Source organism: Sus scrofa, chromosome 9 (assembly GCF_054392235.1).
Source record: "Sus scrofa isolate SSC_HxYL_T2T_F1_AM1 chromosome 9, Sscrofa_HxYL_maternal_Yorkshire_Landrace_v2.0, whole genome shotgun sequence".
Classification (NCBI taxonomy): domain Eukaryota; kingdom Metazoa; phylum Chordata; class Mammalia; order Artiodactyla; family Suidae; genus Sus; species Sus scrofa.
In genome coordinates this window covers 36100652-36123066 of record NC_139391.1, presented here as the reverse complement: position 1 = coordinate 36123066, position 22415 = coordinate 36100652, and the positions used below count along the sequence as shown (strand labels likewise).

The 22415-nt window shown below is 36.9% G+C and overlaps 1 protein-coding gene across 2 annotated transcripts in view; it reads left to right on the top strand.

Annotated features, from left to right (window-relative positions):
• Positions 1 to 22415, top strand: part of CWF19L2 (CWF19 like cell cycle control factor 2) — an 89816-nt gene that overhangs the window by 60830 nt on the left and 6571 nt on the right. Inside the window, 4 exon segments of one of the 2 annotated variants that reach the window (NM_001142831.1) lie at positions 1630 to 1842; positions 6678 to 6794; positions 11934 to 12089; positions 15207 to 15287. In NM_001142831.1, the coding sequence (NP_001136303.1) occupies positions 1630 to 1842; positions 6678 to 6794; positions 11934 to 12089; positions 15207 to 15287 (567 nt within the window). 2 annotated transcript variants of the gene reach the window in all.

The window sequence follows — 22415 nt, the reverse complement described above, 5'->3', positions numbered from 1 at the left end:
AGGTAGTACCTCTTTTAGTTCTCTTTTTGGTATTTAGTAGATTAAGCAGAATTTATAACTTAGTCTAATGGAAGAAAAGCATAAGTTAATGAGCTGTTATGATACAATGTAGTCCTCATGAGACTGATTTGAGTACAGTGCTGAAAGAGCGTGAATGATCTAGGAAAGTTCTTTCATGGAGGTGACAACTAAATCTAAGCCTCAGATTAAAAAATGAGTAGTAGATATGGCAAAACTGAGGGCAGAATTGGTCAGAGTGCAATATATGCAAAGCCTGAAGGTCACAGTACTTTGGGGGACTGAAATAGGGTAGAAAAGGTGTAGAGTTTGACTAGGATTGTCATCAGATGTGACTGAGGTGACTCACATTTATGAGTCCTTATGTTGTGCCAGACCTGTGCTGTGAGGATTAAGCAGAATAACCCTTATTATGGAAGTTCCCTTTGAGGCTCAGTAGCTTAAGAAACCAGCATAATATCTGTGAGGATGCTGGTCCAATCCCTGGCCTCTCTCAGTGGGTTCAGTATCCATTATTGCCACAAGATGTGGTGTAGGTCACAGATGGAGCTTGGAGCTGGTGTTGCCATGGCTGTAGGTTAGGCCTGCAGCTCCGATTTGACCCCTAGCCTGGAACTTCCATATGTTGCAGGTGCAGCCATATTTTAAAAAATATATAACCTCATTATGGATAATGTTATAAGCATTGTAAAATGAAGAAGTAAAGCACAGAGAGATTAAATAACTTGCCCAAGTTTATACAGATAGGAGTTGGATTTTACCATGGTTATTTTGACTCTAGAAGACAAGCTTAATTAAGCATTATGCCTTTCTGTGTCTATGACTTAGTAGGACAGACAGCAGTTTGAACCTGATCCTGTTCACATTGTAGAGTTTTTTGAGGGTTTTAAATAAAATAATTAAATATTTTGTTTTACAAACATCACCCTGGGAGTTCCTGTCGTGGCTCAGTGGTTAACGAATCCGACTAGGAGCCATGAGGTTGTGGGTTCGATCCCTGGCCTTGCTCAGTGGGTTAAGGACCTGGCGTTGCCGTGAGCTGTGGTGTGATCAGACACAGCTCAGATCCCGAGTTGCTGTGGCTCTGGTGTAGGCCGGTGGCTACGGCTCCAATTCGACCCCTTAGCCTGGGAACCTCCATATGCTGCAGGAGCAGCCCAAGAAATGGTGACAAAAAAAAAAAAAAAAAAAAATCACCCTGGCTACAATTTATGTTGGAGAATCTGTGGAGAAGGTGCCAGAAATACACTTGAGAAATGTTTTATCTTCTGAGTGGAGTGTATGCTGATTTTAAAGTAAAGGTTGTTTTAAACCTCTCTGGTTCAGTCTCCTTGTCTGTTAAATAAAACTGATAATGCCCTCCTCATAGGAGTATAAAACAAACCTCGTAGCATTGCACATAGGAAATACTTTAGCTATAGTGATGATGGTGATGGGTGATGATGATGATAGATTGACCTTTGCAGGTCAAGCATAAATTTTAATCATGTTTTCATTTTCTTTTTCTTTTAATGTAAGAGTTTTATCACAGAACTTACAGATATGACTTAAGTATACCGCAGTACAATAAACTACTACCCTCTCCCCACCACTGTTATTTTGGTTTTTCAGTTTATGGGAAAAACAGATGGAGACTATTACACTCTGGATGACATGTTTGTCTCCAAAGCAGCTGAGAGCAAATGTTTTGGTGAAGAAGAAGAGAATCAGAGGAAAAACGCAATTGCTGAGCACCAGCGTCTTGCTGCACAGATGGACAAATGTCTGTATTGTTTTGACAGCTCTCAGTTTCCCAAGCACCTTATTGTTGCAATAGGTGTTAAGGTAAGAAATGTAATGTTTATTGCCCTAAGGAAATGATTTAACAGTATATGTAAATTTGCCTTTCTTCATACTCGTGTAAGATTTTAAGAAATCTGTCTTCTCTTACTCTGCTTTTCAGATATTTTTCTTTTCTAAGTTCATATGATTCTTAGACTTTTCCTTAGAATATAAATATTTACATGATGTGAAGTTTACATTTTGTGTAATTCTACTCTGAAGAAAGGCAGCTTTGAATAATGCTTTAGGCCCTGGATTTTGGAACCAGACCACCTGGATTCAGATTCTTGCTCTGCCCTTTGCCTCTGTGTGATCATATTTTCATGAGTGGTACTTGACTCTCAGTATTAAAATCACTTCAGATACACTCAGAAGCTTCTGCTTCTCTTGTATCTTCATTGACTGTTTTATGAATTGAAGAAGTTTATTTTATAGTTGTTTCTTGGTATCCATGGGGAATTGGTTCCAGCAGTCCCTATATACCAAAATTTGCAGATGATTGAATCCCATGGTCAGCCTTCCATATCTACAGTTCTGCATCCATGGATTCAGGCAATCACAGATCATACAGTATTGTAGTATTTATTGAAAAAAAATCCATGTATAATTGGACGGATGCAGTTTAAACCCATGCTGTTCAAGGGTCAACTTTTGTCTTAATTTGTTGAGTGTCTCCCCTAGAAGTCCGTAAGTTCCATGAGGAACTTACTCATCATTGTATATACCATGCACATATCCCATTGTGTACCAAGCGTATATGGTTATAGTCATATCTTTCAATAAATATTAGCAATCACTTATTTAATACTCACTAATAATAGTTACTTATTACTGTAAATACTTGATTATTTAATTCTTATATTAAGTAAATAATTGTTGTGTACCTGATATATGTCACAACTTAATTAGTCACTGGGGAAAAGTAGAAAATCAGATATGCTTGTGGAGCTTGTAGTCTAGTGAAATAGAGCAGAAAGTAAAAGATTTAATGATTGCCCTAATTTAACAGAGTGTTGTTATAAAGCAACTAGAGAAAATAGAATAAAATGATGGGAGAGTATTTTTTGATAAGGTGTTGTAGAAGGCTTCTCTTAGGAGGTATTTTAGTAAAGGTGTGAAAGTTGAGAAGAAGCAAGCATCGGGAAGATATGAATCAATAATGTTTCAGAACGAGGCACCAATGAGTAAAAAGCTTTGAGGAGGAAATGAGGTTGGCATTCATGGAACAGAGAAAAGACCGGTGTAGCTGGAGTGGAGTGAGTAAGAGAAAGTTGTAGGAAAGGAAGTTGAATGAATGAGTGCATGCTAGTTTCAAGAACTAGGAGCTTGGAGTGCCTGTCATGGCGCAGTGGAAACGAATCTGACTAGGAACCATGAGGTTACAGGTTCAGTCCCTGGCCACATTCAGTGGGTTAAGGATCTGGCGAAGCCGAGAGCTGTGGTGTAGGTTGCAGACACAGCTTGGATCTGATGTTGCTGTGGCTGTGGTGTAGGCCAGCAGCTGTAGCTGCAATTTGACCCCTAGCCTGGGAACCTCCATATGCAGTGGGTGCGGCCCTAAAAACCAAAAAAAAAAAAAAAAAAAAAAAAAAAGAACTAGTAGTTTGAGGAATACTATTAATTTCCTTGTTGTGTACACTCACATATAAACACCTGTGTAGCCAAAGAACTGGTCTTGGCTTTTCCATTTCAGTTCTACTGTTTAATATCTTTAGGTCATTAAGACAGTTTATTGGAGTTCCCTTGTGGCTCAGTGGGTTAAGAATCTGCCATTGTCACTGCAGTGCTCAGTTTGCTGCTGTGGGTGTGGGCTCGATCCCTGGCCAAGGAACTTCTGCATGCTACAGGTGCCCCCCTCCCCAAAAGACACATTTATCAGTTTGAATTTTGATTTAATTTTATTTCTTTACTCTTCCTTTTCCTCGAGTTTCCTTTCTTGATCTATGCTTTATTATACTATCTTTGCTCTAAAACTGCCATCTATCTTCATCCTTTAATCGGTGAATATTTTAATATTGAAATGTTTGAAATATTGATTAGAAGGAATTTCATCCATTTCCTGTAGTATCTGACTGCTTATCCCATCCATTGTAGCTAATGTTATTAATGTGAATTTAAAATAAGACATTATTCCTTTAGTTATTACCTAAGTTAATTATATATGACTATGAGTTTCTAAAGAATTACTTTGCATTAGGTACTAATAATTAACAATATTTTAAAGCATTTCAGTCATGCTCACTTAACTTGAATTTCTAGTATTTAAAGTTTATGTCTTACATCTAAATGTATTAATGAAGCTATATTTGTACTCATTAGAGTCAGATGGTTATATATGTTTCTGACTATCAGCTATCCCTGCTTTCTCCCTTTTTTTAAAAAAAAATAAAATTATCTATCCCCCCTTGTCTTAACACTATCCTTTACTTTAAAAAAACAAACAAACTAGTTTTTAGAAGCTTTATTTATTATTTATTTATTTTTGTCTTCTTAGGGCCCCACCCATGGCATATGGAAGTTTGCCCGCTAGGGGTGGAATCAGAGCTACAGCTGCCAGCCTACACCATAGCCATATCAATGCTAGATCCAAGCTGCTTCTGTGACCTACACCGCAGCTTATGGCAATGCTAGATCCTTAACCCAGGGATCAAACCCATGTCCTCATTGATACTAGTTGGGTTCATTACCACTGAACCTCAACAGGAGCTCCTTAGTTTTATACATAGTAGTTTGTATCTCTTAAACCCCTGGACCTACCTTCCTCCTCCCCCACCCCTCTGTCCACTGGTAACCACTAGTTTGTTCTTTATATCCATGAGTCTGTTTCTGTTCTCTTTTATTCATTCATTTTATTTTTTAGATTCTACATGTAAGTAGCATCATATAATATTTGTCTTTCTCTGTATGGCTTATTTCACGTAGCATAAATGCCTTCTAGGCCCATGCATGTACATGCAAATCGCAAATTTTCATTTTTTATGGCTGAGTAGTATTCCATTGTGTATGTGTGTGTGTGTGTGTGTATGTACATAATATATATATTCTATATCTTTATCCATTCATCTGTTGATGGACACTTAGATTGCTTCTATATCTTCATTACTATAAATAGAACTGCTGTGAGCATTGGAGGGGCATATATCTTTTCAATTTAGCATTTTAATTTTCTTCAGTTATATATACCTGGGAGTTAAATTGCTGGATCGTGTGATAGTTCTTTGAGAAATGTCCATACTGTTTTTGATAGTGGCTGTACCAATTTATATTCCCACCAAAAGTGTACCGGGATTCCCTTTTTTCCACATCCTTGCCAACATTTGTAATTTGTAGACTTTTTGATAATAGCCGTTTTGACAGATGTGAAGTGATATCTTTATGGCTTTGATTTCCACTTTCCTGATGATTAGTGATATTGAGCAACTTTTCATGTGCCTGTTGGACATCTCTATGTCTTCCTTGCTCATTTTTAAATCGGGTTTTTTTTTTTTTTTTTTTTTTTTTTTGTCTTTTTTGTCTTTTTGCTATTTCTTGGGCCGCTCCCGCGGCATATGGAGGTTCCCAGGCTAGGGGTCAAATCAGAGCTGCAGCCACTGGCCTACGCCATGGCCACAGCAACGCGAGATCTGAGCTGTGTCTGCAACCTACACCACAGCTCACGGCAACGCCGGATCATTAACCCGCTGAGCAAGAGCAGGGACCAAACCCTCAACCTCATGGTTCCTAGTCGGATTCATTAACCACTGCACCAAGACGGGAACTCCGGGTTTTTTTTTTTTTTTGATATTGAATTGTATGAGCTGTTTATATATTTTGGATATTCACTTATTAATCATATTATCTACAAATATGAAAAGACTCTTGTTTTTATAATGTCTGTTACCCATCTTGTTGTTCCTTCTTTATCTTCATGTCTTTAGTTGTGATATATCTTTATTGCTAGTCTTCAGATTGTTCTTATAGATAATTGTAATTTTGTTGTGCCTGTGAGAGGAGATGAGTTCAAGGTCTTTCTACTCCACCATCTTGGTCACTTCTCCAAACGCTTATTCCTGATACAGTTTTTATTGTGGCTATAGTTGTGATTTAACTATAAATCTAAGTAGATAGCCATATCCATACACTCCTAATTTTCCTCTTACAATGAAGTTTTAAAAATTGCATTATTTTGTTAAAAATTAATTATTATCCACTAATTAATTAAATCTCTCATATAAAAATTTTCTAGCTAAAACCTAACAAAAAATAATAGAAAGTAGGATCAGTCCTCCTTGCAGAATATTATCTGTGGTCCTTATGAAGACCTTTTGCTCTCTACCTGCTTACTAATTGACTTTTTTAAAAAAGACAATTTGTATAAAATGGAAAAATAGTGCCAACTTGTAGGTAATACATATATGTAAATAAATAGCACTTAACCAGTGCTGTAAAGCCGTACAGAGGTTATTTCTATTTCCTCAAACAATAAGAGAAGTAGGACCTGACTAATAGGCATCAGTTAAACTCTCCTACCATTACCAGGTCATGTATTTTTTTTTTTAATTCTTGCAAAAGTTGTGTTGTTTTAGAGGCTTTGAAAGCATATAGATTTCTCAGATGTCATTCATTCTGCCCTTTGGTAAGCTTAATCTTTGAGGTATAACAGTCACAATTGAGATTTGTGCTATAAATTACTGGTTTATTGAAGGTATCTCATGGCTTTTAAAATTTTAAATGGTGACTATCTTTAAAATATTAAAGTAAAATATATTGTTATTAACAAGCATACTTTATTAAATGTTATCCATGTTAACCTACCAAAGGCTCAATAACGTTTCACCTTGCATCTTTTTCCCCCATAGGTTTACTTATGTTTACCCAACGTACGATCTCTTACTGAAGGGCACTGCTTGATAGTCCCTTTGCAGCACCATAGAGCAGCTACCTTATTGGATGAAGACATCTGGGAGGAAATTCAGGTGAGCATGAATGATCTAGAGCAGTTTTTACACACTATTGTAGTAAATTCTAACAGATCTAATATCTTCAGTGATTTACCTTCTGAATTTAAACATATCTACATTTCTATAAGTTGTGTGTATATGTGGGTCATGATGATTCCACCACTCACTACCTTTTTACTTTATCGAAAGCTTTTTTTTTTTTTTTTTTTTTTTTTTTTTTTTGCTATTTCTTGGGCCGCTCCTGCGGCATGTGGAGGTTCCCAGGCTAGGGGTCCAATCGGAGCTGTGGCCGCCAGCCTACGCCAGAGCCACAGCAACACAGGATCCGAGCCGTGTCTGCAACTTACACCACAGCTCACGGCAACGCTGGATCGTTAACCCACTGAGCAAGGGCAGGGACCGAACCCGCAACCTCATGGTTCCTAGTCGGATTCGTTAACCACTGCGCCACGACGGGAACTCCAATCGAAAGCTTTAAAGAAGTCTTTATTGAGGTATAATTGTGATATAACATAATAGTTTGAGGTGTACAACTGAAAGTTTTTATCTACTAAACTGTGACCAAGTAATAATTATTTTTACTTAAAAAAAATCAGTGAAAGATTTCTAATCTTTGCTTTTGTGGAACATGAAATAATCATTCTTACCACAGTAATTAGTATTAAGTAATATTAATAGTAAGCTAATAAATTACAGCCAAAAGGAAAGCTATCTTCAAATAAAGAAAAATGATTTTGGGAAGTTAGAGGTTTATGTTTAGCAGTTGTTCGTGTTTCCTATAATGGTCTTGACCTTTTCTGCTGCGGTGATTTTGTTACTAGCTTTAATTTTTTTTTTTTTTTTTTTCTTTTTGAGTCTGAACCCGTGGTACATGGAAGTTCCCAGGCTAAGGGTTGAATTGTAGCTACAGCTGCCGGCCTACACCACAGCCACAGCAACGCAGGATCCAAGCCATGTCTGCCACCTACACCACAGCTCATGGCAACACCAGATCCTTAACTCACTGAGTGAGTCGAGGGATCGAACCTGTAACCTCACAGTTACTAGTCAGATTTGTTTCCACTGCGCCACACTAGGAACTCCTTGTTACTAGCTTTAATTTTCACTTTTTCTTTATAACCTGACCCAGCTTTTGGATTTAGGGATTGTGTGTGTGTGTGTGTGTGTGTGTGTGTGTGTGTGTGTGTGTCTGATTCTTCAAGAAATTGAAAGCCACAATATGAGCTGAATTGCTGCTGAATTATTTCAAGACCTTATAATGACCAAAAAGAAAGGAAGAAAGAAAACTCTTGTTTTTCTAATGCCTGACAAGTGAATAGGGGTTATAGGAACCCCTAGTTAGAAACTGTGAACATTTTAAGATTTCAAAAGAGACTAATGCTAGTCCTTGTGTCATGCTAATAAAGTTACCAAGAGAGAAGATATTTTGACTGCATTTCATGAAATTGAGCCTCTTACTCCCTGAGATCTTTAAGTGTATGCTGTAAAAGTTAAAGGGCAGACTGTATTAATGCATCTATGACCAAGCAAGGGTAAGCATGTGGACAAGTATATTTGATGTGAAAAAAATTTTTTTCTAATTAGTGGATGCCAGTACAGTAGATAAATTAAAGTGGAAAGTATTGCAGATTTGGTTTTTAGAATTATTTTGTGTCTTTTCTGGAGTTTTTTTTTTTTTTAGTGTACGCATATAAAACTGATTTCACTTAGAGTAGCAGTGCAGTGCAAAAAGATTTTAAGTGGTACAGGAATTTAGTCTGTATGTTTTTTGTTTCTGCAAGAAATTAAGCTACTTGATGAAAAACACTGGAGTGGATAAAGAAATATATTCAGTTCAACAGATACAGAATGCAGGGGTGTAAGATAATCCAGGTGTGAGTAATGCAGAGATAAAAATCATTCATTAATTCTGCCAAAAGGTGTGGTATATACTAGCACAGGTTACATCATGGTTTAGCAGATTTTGTAAGCCAGAGGCATTATAGAAAATTGAATGAGGGAGGAAAAACCAAATCATTTTATGCAAATAATGGTGTTATGGCTCTTTTTTTATGATAGATGTAAATTACTTTATGATAGTGAATGAGGAAAATTACTTAAAGAAATGTATTTTTTAAAAAGTTTTTGTTTTTACCTTCAAAATGTGTACAAAAACACAAATTGATCATATCCTGGCGAATACCCTTATTGATCATTCACCTCTTTTAGAGAATATATTTTAAAAATGATTTGACTTAATGAAAAATGATGTTTGCAAATGCAAGGACCACTTCCTTCAAGAGATTTTTTATCACCATCCTCTAGTAACATTTAAGTTTAATTTAGACCTTATATTTAATAGAATACGTAAAGATAAGTTTCAGTGGAGCATATGGGAATAATCACAAATTTCTAATGAATAAGATATAAATTTTTAGATTATTAAACATATAGTGAAATTTGGTCCCCTTTAAGTTTATTCTTATCCATTTGACAAGTATGCTTACATATGTTATAGTCAGACACGGTAGGTCTATTTTTTAAATATCTCAAATTAGTTGTGTGGTGGTGGGGTAGCCAATGCTTATCTACCATGGACCTCACTGTGGGGCCATTTCAGTGGAAAATTCCAGTGTTACTACATTTAGTCTTTTTCTTGGGGCTGGCCAGACTCTCCAGAAAAGACCGTCTTAATATCTTTAAAGACTGTTTGCTTTCCACTGTTCTGGGAACTAGTTAGGGAAGAAGGCTGGGGTGGCAGAGTATCAAATATTTAAGAACACTGAGTAACATTTTTTTTTATAATGCCCCTGTTTTCAAACTGCATACTCTGAACTATGCCTGGTTTTCCTAGCCTTAGCAGCCTTATATTGTTTACTTTCCTCCAAACATTATCCTATAGTGTTGTCCTGGTGTGGAGGAGGGGATCTGGCGTGTTAATTGTTTTTTTCAAAAGACTTTCATTTACACCATCGGTTTTTCACCACACCTCCCCTTTACTCCCATAATTCTTTGGTGCTGCCAATTCCTGAGCCTTTTGAGGATTCCGAAGTGCAACATGGCTTTCTTGTTTACTATCCCTGTTAAGTCCCCTCCTCCAATACTGTCCAGCTTTGAATCGGCTTTCTAGTGTTTAAGTCAGATATTATGGGGTGATCTGCTTTTTAGTGTATTTTCTCTTCTAATAGCTTTGTGATATTTTGAAAAGTAATGTCATTTTTGAGGGGTCACTTCATGAAGGGTGTAGAATTAAATGTCTGTGTTCTCTCCTGTCATATAACATTTGTCTTTGGATAACCATCTTTATATCTGTTTTATATAGAAATTTTGAGTAAATTGTAATATTAATACTATATCATCAGCTCTAAAGAGCTTTGATATTTTTAATGAAAATACTTTCATTTTTGTTTTAAATTTCTTTATTCATATGTACTTAATTTTTTGTAATGTGATTTGATAACAAATTAAAGAATTGCAAGCTCTATAGTATAATTTACTTAAATTTATTACTTGGAATATAAGTCCAGATATGTTAATTGAATGGGAAATGGCAGTTAGGTGAGTAATAATAGTTTAGAAATATAGAAAAGAGTGGTTACCTAAAGTATGAAGTGTTTTCTACCTGGACTAGAGGAATTTTATATAACCCCTGTAACATGAGATCTGTGTATCTCTCTCTGAAGCATAAAATAGTTTTGGTATAACTCATATTTTTAAATTAAAGTCTTTTATATACATATGGGAGAAAAAGTACTTAAATGTGCATGTGTCTTCCTTAAGGGTATAAGTGTGATGCTTATTTTATAGTAATTGAATCATCCTTGCATCACTACTAATTTAATATTTTGAGTTTTCATTTATAACTCATGCCATCCTAAGTCTGTCTTCTTCACTGTTGTCCAGATAAAATCTGGAACAGTCGTCCAGCAGTTAAACCAGGAAAGACTTAGGAACAAATATGAAATGAAGAAGTTTGTTAGATAATTTTTAGAGTATCTAAATTTTATTGTTGTTTTGCTGCTGCTTTTATTTGCTTTTTCTTTAAAAAAAATTGGTTTTCAAGGATATAGTTCCAGTCTAGTAATGATTTTCCTTTTTCTAATATTTAAAATTATCTTATCACAAAACTAAGTGATCATGAAATAACAATTAATTGAAAATACTCATAATAAATAAAAATTCACAAATACAGTAGCAGTTAACAAAATAAAGATAGTCTAAAAAAACTGTATTGTTAAACTAAGTTTGTGTATTTTCCCTTTTGGTTTTAATTTTTAATTGTTGTTTGTATTTAATATTAGGTATGTGAAGGTAACTATCTGGGACATAAAATTGAGTAGGAGGAAGATAGGGTAAATTGCTGTCGTATTCTGGTTCATATGTAGCAGCTTTAGTTATGTCATTAACCAAAGGGAATTGCCCATTTTATTCTTAGCTGCTGTTGCATACAAAACCTAGTTCTCAGTACCTCGAGACAACAGAAGTTAATTTATTTATTTATTTCCTTCCTTCCTTCCTTTTTTTAGGGCTACACCTACAGCACATGGAAGTTCCCAGGCTAAGGGTCTAACTGGAGCTGCAGCCACCAGCCTACACCACAGCCACAGCAATGCTGCATCCCTGCTGCATCTGCTACATACTCCACAGCTCATGGCAGTGCCAGAACCTTAACCCACTGAGCAAGGCCAGGGATTGAACCTGCGTCCTCATGGATACTGGTCAGGTTCATCACTGCTGAGCCACAATGGAAACTCCCAAAAGTAAATTTCTTATATCGTAGTCCAGTATGGCAGATAGCATCCAAGGAGTAATCAGCCTCTTTCCATGACAAGGTTCTCCTATGGTGGAGTTCTTCCTTTTCATCCCCTGGGATGGAAGAAAATGGATGCGAGAAGGCACACTACCTCTTAGTAACTACTTCAGCATGCAAGTGACGCATATCATTTCCATGTACATAATACTGTGCAGATTGATTTGCAGTTTAACAAAGTGTTGCTTAACTGTGTGAAATTATGTAGTAGATTTAGAAAGTAAAGTAACTGTAAGGCAGTGTTACAGACTTGACATTGTTTACTATTTTTTTATTTTAAAGGAATTTATTATACTTTTTATCGTTTCATATTTTGAATCACCTCTCAGTGCTTTATATTTACCGAGCCATTTTCTTTTCTTCAGATGTTCAGAAAATCTTTGGTAAAGATGTTCACAGATAAAGGATTGGACTGTATCTTTTTAGAAACTAATATGAGCATGAAAAAACAATATCATATGGTTTATGAATGCATTCCTCTCCCAAAGGAAGTGGGTGACATGGCTCCCATCTATTTTAAGGTATTCATAGATAGTCTTTACGTGCATAATTATTTTTTGCCATGATACTGTTTTATGAATACAGTTATCTTTATTCTGATGTCTTCTCCTGTATACTTAGATCTATATCGTATAAAGAAATGAAGTAAAGTACAAAAAATTCTTTTATATACATTTCTGTAGAAAGAAATTTGGGATTTGACCTTCAAAAAGCATGCTTTTTTATGAGTATGAATATACCATCAAATGGTAATTTTTAATTTCTATTTTAATTTCTCACTTCTCAAATGAAAAATCGAACTTTTTCTTTGATGTACTTTCAGGTCCAAATTAGTGATACTCTAGAAGATTTATCATTAAAATTCATAAGAGCTGAAGATGGTTATATGCAAACTGTACAAATAACAATTGCCAAGACAAGTTATTGATACATATTTTAGTATTTAATACCTCATCATGCTGTTTATAAAAAGAAATTAAAATCTAAACTTGACATGTGCTTTTGGACATGTAATAAATGACCAGAGTTCTTAAATCAATCTCGTTACTGACCTGAGTGCAGTATAATTTATAGACTAATATAAATTTGTAAATGGAGAACCATATATGAAATAGTAACGTACAATTAAAAAAAGATAATGGGAGTTCCCGACGTGGCGCAGTGGTTAACGAATCCGACTAGGAACCATGAGGTTGCGGGTTCGGTCCCTGCCCTTGCTCAGTGGGTTAACGATCCGGCGTTGCCGTGAGCTGTGGTGTAGGTTGCAGACGCGGCTTGGATCCCGTGTTGCTGTGGCTCTGGCGTAGGCCGGTGGCTACAGCTCCGATTCAACCCCTAGCCTGGGAACCTCCATATGCCGAGGGAGCGGCCCAAGAAATAGCAACAACAACAAAAGACAAAAAAAAAAAAAAGATAATGTTTTGTGAGGTGGTATAAGAACTTGCAAATGCAACATTTTGACAGTATAGGTGATAAAGTTTAATTAATATGGACTGTAATTCCCAATAAAAAATACTATAAAACCTGTTAAGGTTGATGAGGTGGTGAAAATCTACTTTTCCTATAGAAATTTTTAAAAAGAATTTGATTATTTAGTTTGAAGTCATGTTATTAACATAGGGAAGAACCAGCCAGGGAATCCCAAAACCCATGCCAGTCTTATGTTAAACAAAATCAGTTAACAAATAGATTATGCTTTTCTTCAGTGCCTGGGTTTTTCCCCCTTGTACTTCCTCAGTAGAGTCTTAGGTGACTGTGACTGTAGGCATGGAGCTATAGGTCACATCATAGGCCAACTACTCTTTTTTCTTTCTTTTTTTTTTTTTTTTTTTTTTTGCCATTTCTTGGGTTGCTCCTGCAGCATATGGAGGTCCTCAGGCTAGAGGTAGCCACCAGCCTACACCAGAGCCACAGCAACGCGGGATCCAAGCCACATCTGTGACCTACACCACAGCTCACGGCAACGCCAGATCGTTAACCCACTGAGCAAGGGCAGGGATCGAACCCACAACCTCATGGTTCCTAGTCGTTTTTATTAACCACTGTGCCACGACGGGAACTCCAACTACTCTTTTTTCATGCTGGGGTGACAGAAGTGTCATTTCTTAGCAGAATGGCATCTCACTTTTCTCCTCTATAATAAACCCTTTGTGTGATCATTAAAGATGTATTTATTTGATTTGGCTTCAATTTTATATTGAATGTGCCATTTTATAGTGTAAACCCAAGCAACCTAAATCTTTTAAAAAGTGAAGAACATATACCTGATCCAGTTAATTTTTGTTTTTTTATGGCTGCACCCACAGCCTATGGAGGTTCCCAGTCCAGGGATTGATTCTGAGCTGCAACTGGGACTTAAACTGCAACTGTGGCAATGCTGGATCCTTTAACTCACTGTGCCAGGCTGGGGATCAACCTTTACCTCAGGTTTGAGCCATGGGTGGGAGCTCCCAATGTATTTAAATTGTGCTTATCTGAGTGTTAATTTCACCTTTTTTTTTTTTTTTTCTTTTTTCCTTTTTGCCTTTTTGGCCTTTTCTAGGGCCGCTCCCGAGGCATATGGAGGTTCCCAGGCTAGGGGTCAAATCGGAGCTGTAGCCGAGGGCCTACGCCAGAGCCACAGCAACGCGGGATCCGAGCTGCGTCTGTGACCTACACCACAGCTCATGGCAACTCCAGATACTTAACCCACTGAGCAAGGCCAGGGATCAAACCCGAAGCCTCATAGTTCCTAGTCGGATTTGTTAACCATCAAGCCACGACGGGAACTCCAATTTCACCTTTTAAATTTGCTTCATTAATAATGATACTGTATAAAAATGAGATTATTTTATACGCAGCACCCTGGTTTTCTTCTTAGGGCTACACCTGAGGCATATGGAAGTTCCCAGGCTAGGGGTCCAGTCGGAGCTACAGCTGCTGGCCTATACCACAGCCACAGCAATGTAGGATCCAAGCCACATCTCTGACCTACACTATAGCCCACAGCAATGCTGGATCCTCAACCCACTGAGTGAGGCCAGGGATGGAACCTAGTCAGGTTCATTACTGCTGAACCAAATGGAAACTCCAGGCTTTCCTTTTATTAATATTTCTTTACCATAAATACTAGCCACATTGCTTAGCTTAGAAAGTCTTATAATTCCACTTCTATGTATTTTTTTCTCTTGCATTTTTATGCCTCTTTTATATGGTCAGAAATAGTTCAAGTATTTTGCTGCCAGAAAGCACATAAGTTATTCTTATATTCAGAAGAAGAACATTTAAACAAAATTAATTTATTTGAGTAGATGTCTATGATTGAAGTAAGGAATCTGTGAAATTTTATGTTCACAAATTATGTTCAATTTTAATTGCTTGGTTTCACTAAGGATTGTTTTTGTCATGCAAAGGTGATCTCAAGTTAGTATAAGGGTTATTAAAAATGAGTAAAATAGTATAATCTTGGATAAAGATAGGACCTATAAGAAATCAAGAAATTCCAATTTTAAGTAACAGATATTAAAGCCTTCATTCAAAATAATAACCTAATGTGTATTATACCACATAATTAATTCACTGTATTAATTTATTTTTAAACTGTCTCTCTTTGCATTTACTTGTATATTATTCTTTACTAACGAATGACTATTTCTTAGAAAGCCATAATGGAATCTGATGAAGAGTGGTCTATGAACAAGAAATTGATTGATCTCTCTTCAAAAGATATCAGAAAGTCTGTAAGTATTTTTTTTTAATATAAGAAATTAGCCTAGTGTTTAGGATCTTTGTAACTTTCAAAACTTATTTGAGAAAAAGATCATTTGGCTGATTGACCAAACATGAACTAAGTAGAATTGTACAAATAAGGAAGAAGTTATTTTCATCCTACTTGTAGCAAATCTTTATTTGTTTAATTGCTTATTTGAATGTTTATTCCTGATTTTTTAGCTCTGGGCTAGTATAGTCTCTTTACTTGGCTATGACATTCATCAGCCTCTGCCATTAAAGCTCCTTCACATGGGAGTTTCAGCCTCTGTGGGACAAGTGAGTAGAGAGGGACCTTCTTGTTACTGAAATTATAATGAGAGAAACATTTTCCTACAGACTCTCTTTTGAACTTGGAACTCTTTTGTCTCTCTCGCTCTCTTTTCTTTCTTTTCTTTTTTTTTTTTTTTTTTTTTTTTTTTGTCTTTTTGTCTTTTTAGGGCTGCACCTGCCACAGCATATGGAGGTTCCTGGGCTAGGGGTCCAATTGGAGCTGTAGCTGCCAGCCTATGCCACAGCCACAGCAATGCCACATCCAAGCCGCGTCTTCGACCTACACCACAGCTCACGGCAATGCCAAATCCTTAACTCACTGAGCGAGGCCAGGGATCGAACCTGCAACCTCATGGTTCCTAGTGGGATTGGTTTCTACCGAGCCACGACAGGAACTCCTCTCTCTCTTTTCTTATACAAAGGTTCTCTGTTATGTACCTTTAAAATAATAATTGTGTTAAATTATGGGTACATTATTCTTTTTGAGACATTCCTAACCATGTTTCATAGTTTAATCTTGATTTGCAGATTAACTTTTAGATATGTTACACTTAAGTTAGATACTTCTATAATGACCTCTCTCTTTTCTAGAAATATAAGTTAAATGGAATAGATATAAAATTGAACTGAGAATTCCTTTGTGTTTTTCCATTCAAAGAGTAATTTATTCTACAAATGTTTATTGAGTGCCTACTATTTACCAGGCACTGTTCTAGGTGCTTCTAATGCATAGTGGAACAAAGCAAAGACTTTATGTAGCTTATATTTTAGTGCAGGGGTTGGGAACTGCAATCTGTGTGCTTAATCTAGCCTGCTACCTCCTTGTGTAAATGAATTTTTTTTTTTTTTTTTTTGTCTTTTTGCTGTTTCTTAGGCTGCTCTCGCAGCATATGGAGGTTCCCAGGCTAGGGGTTGATTTGGAGCCGTAACTGCAGGCCTACACCAGAGCCACAGCAACATTGGATCTGAGCCGCATCTGTGACCTACACCACAAGCTCACGGCAACGCCGGATCCTTAACCCACTGAGCGAGGCCAGGGATCAAATCCACACCTCATGGTTCCTAGTCGGATTCATTAACCACTTTGCCATGATGGGAACTCCTGTTAATTGTATTCTTTTTGATGATAGCCATTCTTACAGGGGTTAAGTGATAGCTCATTGTAGTTTTGATTTGCAAAACTGATGATTAGTGATGTTTAGCATCTTTTCATATGCCTGTTGACCATCTTCTTTTCCTATTTGGAATAATGTGTCTTCAGTTCTGCCTATTTTTTAATCAAGTTGTGTGCTTTTTTTTTTTTGTTACTGAGTTTTATGAGCTGTTTATATGTTTGTAATTTTGCTTGCAATTATTTTCTCCCATTCAGTAGGTTGTCTTTCATTTTACTGGTCCTTTCTTTTGCTGTGCAAAAGGCTTTAAGTTTACTTAGGTCCTATTTGTTTATTTTTGCTTTTATTTCATGTACTCTAAGAGACAGAGCAAAAAAAAAGTTACTGCGATTTATGTCAAAGAGTGTTCTTCCTTTGTTTTCCTTTAGGAGTTTTATACTATCTGGTCTCAAATTTAGGTCTTTACTCCATTGAGAGTTTATTTTTATGTATGGTATTAGAGTATAGTCTCATTCTCTTATATGTAGCTCTCTAGTTATCCCAGCACCACTAACTGAAGAAACTATCTTCTCTCCATTGTATATTCTTGCCTCCTTTGTCATAGAATAATTGACTATAAGTATGCGGGTTTATTTCTGGGCTCTCTATTCTATTCTATTGATCAGTGTGTCTGTTTTTGTGCCAGTACCATACTGTTTTGATTACTTCAGCTTTGTAGTATCTTCTGAAGTCAGGGAGTATGATTCCTCTAGCTTTGTTGTTCTTTCTCAAGATTATTTTGTCTATTCAGGGTTTTTAAAGGTACAGTCTCCCAAGACTGAACTAGAAGAAATAGAAAAGATGGACAGACCAATTACCAGTAATGAAATTCTGAAATCAAAACCCACAACAAACAAAAGTCTAAGACCAGATGACTTCACAGGTGAATTCTACCAAATACTCAGAGAAGAGTTAGCACCTATCCTTCTGAAACAATTCCAAAAAATTGCAAGGGTGGCACCACTTCCAACTTAATTCTGTGAGGCAAACATCACCCCGATACCAAAACTAGGCAAAGATATCGCAAAAAAGAAAATCACAGGCCACTATCACTAATGAACAAAGATGCAAAAATCCTCAACAAAATACTAGCAAATCAAATCCAACAGTACATTAAAAGGATCCTACACCATGATAAAGTGGGATTTATTGCAAGGATATAAGGATTTTTCAGTATTCTCAAGTCAGTGTGATACACCACATTAACAGATCGAAGAATAGGAGTTCCCATTGTGGTGCAGCAGAAACGAATCTGACTAGGAACCATGAAGTTGTGGGTTCGATCCCTGGCCTTGCTTAGTGGGTTAAGGATCCAGTGTTGCTGTGAGCTGTAGTGTAGGTCACAGACGTGGCTCAGATCTGGCATGGCTGTGGTGTAGGCCCACAGCTACAGCTCCAATTCAACCCCTAGCCTGGGAACCTCCTTATGCCTTTGGTGTGGCCCTAAAAAGCAAAACAAACAAACAAATTGAAGAATAAAAACCATGTGATCGTCTTATAGACACAGAAAATGCTTTTGATAAAATTCAACATCCATTTATCATAAAAACTCTCCAGAAAGTAGGCATAGAGGGAACATACCTCAACATAATAGAGGCCTCTATGAGAAACAGTTAATGTCATATTCAGTGTTGAGAAGCTGAAAGCATTTACTCTACGACCAGGAATAAGCAAGGATATCCATTCTTGCCACTGTTACTCAATATAGTTTTGGAAATCCTAGCCATAGCAATCAGAAAAGAAAAAGAAAAAGAATCCAAATTGGAAAGGAAGAAGTAAAACTGTGACAATGCATCTCTTTGCAGATGACATAATACAAATGAACTTATTTGCAGAATAAATATCTGTCTTGCAGAATAAATATCTGATTTATGAGCCCATATGAAAACGTATCTAATGTACATACATCTTTTGATACCTACTCTGCTTGAGTTTTTCACTTTTCATATGATTTCCAATGCCATTGATTATTCTTTTGGAAAATGATTTTAATGGCAGTTGAAACATTTCAGGGGAGGGAGTGTGATCACAATGGTGGAGTAGCACAATTCCAAGTCCACGTCCCTCTCAAACACATCAATAGTACAACTATATATAAAGCAGCTCTCACTGAACATGACATGAAAATTAGCAGGACAGCCTTTATGCAACCTAAGACTGAAAAAAGAATCCCACGGAGTCTGATAGGAGGGCAGGAGAAGTGATTTTGTTGGGACCTATACCCCTAGTGGGTGACCTAAAAGAGGAGGAAGATATCACATGTGTGGGGATCCTTCCTGAAGAGCAGTGGATTCAGTCAGCACATTAGGTACCCCAGTCCCATGGTCCAGCAAGGGGCCTGTGAGCCCTGTATAGGTTAGAAAGCCGGTGGGGCTTACCTGAGTAAGAAACTGAGACTCTGCTCTTGAAGAGCTCACACACAGACTTGCTTGCTCCCAATCACAGGGTGGAGGCTGCAGATTGAAAACTCCATGATGCTCTGGCTGACTTGCCAGAATCACACCAGTAGTATAAGAATCCCATGGCCCCAACTGGGTCCCAACTGCTGCTTTGCTGCTGCTCTCTGCTAAGGCAGAGGCTGCAATTGCTAAAAAAAAAAAAAAAAAGAAAGAAAGAAAGAAAGAAAGAAAGAAAGAAAGAAAGAAAACACACAAACAAACACACAAAAAATACCCTTGGTAGGAACAGACCTTGCTTGGTCCTTGCCCTGCCTTTGACTTAGATGGGGGCAGTTTTACTTGGGAAGAAGCAGAGCCAACTCTGGGGTGGAGACTGCCATTTCATGTGTTCATGCCTATGCACCCTCCTGGGAAGGAGCAGATCCAACTCAGTAGTGTGGCTCCAACCCCTTCAGCCTCTAACCAGGGTGCACAAACCAGTGAAAAAGTGGAATCATCTTTGAAGTATAGCCCTAAGCCCTCAGGCCCCAGCCAAGCTCCCAACCAAGGTGGAGACTCCCATCACACCCTGGAGAAATACAGGTTCTTCAAGCTCCTGCTCCAATAGGGCAGAGACTTCCTTTGAGCACTGGGGCTTCTCCTGGCTCAGGCTTTACCTCCCACTAAGCCAGTGGCTGTCAGGGAACCCTGGGCTCACTTCACCTGGGCTCTCCCACCAAAGCCACTGGACATACACAGACTGCTTTGGGATGTTCCCACAAAGGATATCCCTTCAAGATCAAGATTGGTAACTCTTTCACCTACAGAAAGGAATATCTTTCAGATGAACACACACACACAAAACCCTGAATAAAACCCTACTTAAACAGAGTAAATAATTACTTGACAAAAGAGTTCAGAGCAATAGTAATAAGAATGCTAACTGAACTTAGGGGGAAAAAAAGCAGATGAACACAGTACAAATTTTAACAGAATTAGAAAATATTTCAATCAGAGGTGAAGAATATAGTAACCAAAAAAAATACACTTGAAGGTATTAAGCACAGGTTAGGTGGTATAGAAGAATGCATAAGTCATCTGGAAGATAGAATAGTGAAAATCTCCCAATCAAAACAGATAAAAAAACAGAGCCTAGTTTAAGGGACCTCTGGAACAATATTAAGCATACTAACATTTGCATTACAGTGGTCACAGGGAGAAGAAGGAGAGTAAACAATTGAAAATGTATATGTTGAAATTTTGGCTGAAAACTCAAACCTGAAGAAGGAAGCAGAGCCCCAAAGAAGGTGAACCCAAAGAGAGCCACATCAAGATATATAATAACTAAAATGGAAAGATAAAGAATTTTAGGGTGGGAAAAGAAAAACAGTTACTACAGGGGCATGCTCTTGAGGCTATCAGCTGATTTTTTAGCAGAAACTCTGTAACCTGGAAGGGAGTGGCATGATACATTTAATGTGCTGAAAGGAAAACGAAAACAAAAAAATCTTACAGCCTAAGATACTCTTGCCAGGAAGTTAATCATTCAGAATTAAAGAGATAAAGAGCTGTTCAGATAAAAAACTAAAAAATTTATCAAAACTAAATTGACCTTACAAAAAATGCTAGTCTTTAAGTAAAAAAGAAGAGATTGCAACAAGAAATAAACAATATAGGAAGGGAAAAATCCCACTGTTAAAGCCAAATATATGGTAAAGGATCAACCACTTCAGTAAAGAAAGGCTAAAAGACAACAGTTGTAAAATTAGGTATAATTACAGTAAACGAGGGATAAGCATAAGGAGATAAAATATGACATCAGAAAGAAAACTTGGAGGGGGAGTAAAAAAAATGTAGATCTTTTCAAATGTCTTTGAACATAAATGACTATCAGTGTAAAGCAAGTAGATATAGTTAGGTCAACATAAATGAATTCCATGATAAGCACAAATCAAAAACCTAGAATAGATAACAAAAAAACTAGAGAGGAAGGAACACAAATAACACTAAAAATAATTTTAAAAAATGAAAAAATAAGCCACAAGGAAACAGACTCAAAGATGAAAAACTATAAAAACAATTTAAAAAGTTAACAAAATGATAATAAGTACATACCTATCAGTAATCACTTTAAATGTCAATGGGTTAAATGCTTTGGTCAAAAGACTTAGGGTGGTTTATTAGATTTTAAATGATCCATCTAAATGCTACCTTTGTACAAGACTCAGCTAAAGACACACACTCCAAATTAGGGGATGGGAAATTATATTTTATGCAAATGGAAAGGATAAGAAGACTGAGGTAAGAATACTCATAACCATCAAAGAACACTTTATAACAAAGTCTATAATGAAGGACACAAAACTCATTATATAATGATAAAGGGATCAGTACAAGAAGAAACTGTAACATTTGTAAACATATATGTACCTAATACAGGACCACCTCAGTATATAAAGCAAATATTAACAGGGAAAAATTGACAATAATACAATAACAGAGGAGACTTTAACACCCCACTTACATCAGTGGGTAGGTAACCCAGGTAGAAAATCAATAAAGGGAGTTCCCTTTGTGGTGCAGTGGAAATGCATCTGACTAGTAAGCATGAGGTTGCTGGTTCAATCCCTGGCCTCGCTCAGTGGGTTGAGGATTTGGTGTTGCCATGAGCTGTGGTGTAGATTGCAGATGTGGCTTGGATCCTGTGTTGCTGTGTCTGCAACACAGACTGACAGCTGTAGCTCCGATTCAACCCCTAGCCTGGAAACCTCATATGCCATGGGTGCAGGCCTCAAGAGCAAAAAAAAAAAAAAAAGGAAAATCAATAAAGAAACACTGGCCTTAAAGGACACATTGTATCAGTTGGACTTAATAGAAATCTACAGGATATTCCATCTAAAAGCAATAGAGTATACATTGTTTTCAAGCACACATGGCTCAAGGATAGATCCATGCTAGTCCACATAACAATTTTCAACAAATTTAAGAAGATAGAAATTATATCAAGCATCTTTTCCAACTATAGCATTGTGAAATTGGAAATTAATTAATGGAAGACAAGTGAGAAACAGACACATTGCGACTAAACAACATGCTGCTAAAAAAATCAGTGGATCAGCAAGAAAAAAATCAAAGAGGAAATCTGAAATTACTTTGAGAGATGGGGAAAAAAAAAAAACCTTGACAGAATCTGTGGGATGTGGCAAAAGCAGTTCTGATAATGAAGTTTATAGCCACACAGGCCTGCCTCAAGAAACAAGAAAAATCTCAAACAACTTAACCTACCATCTAAAGGGAT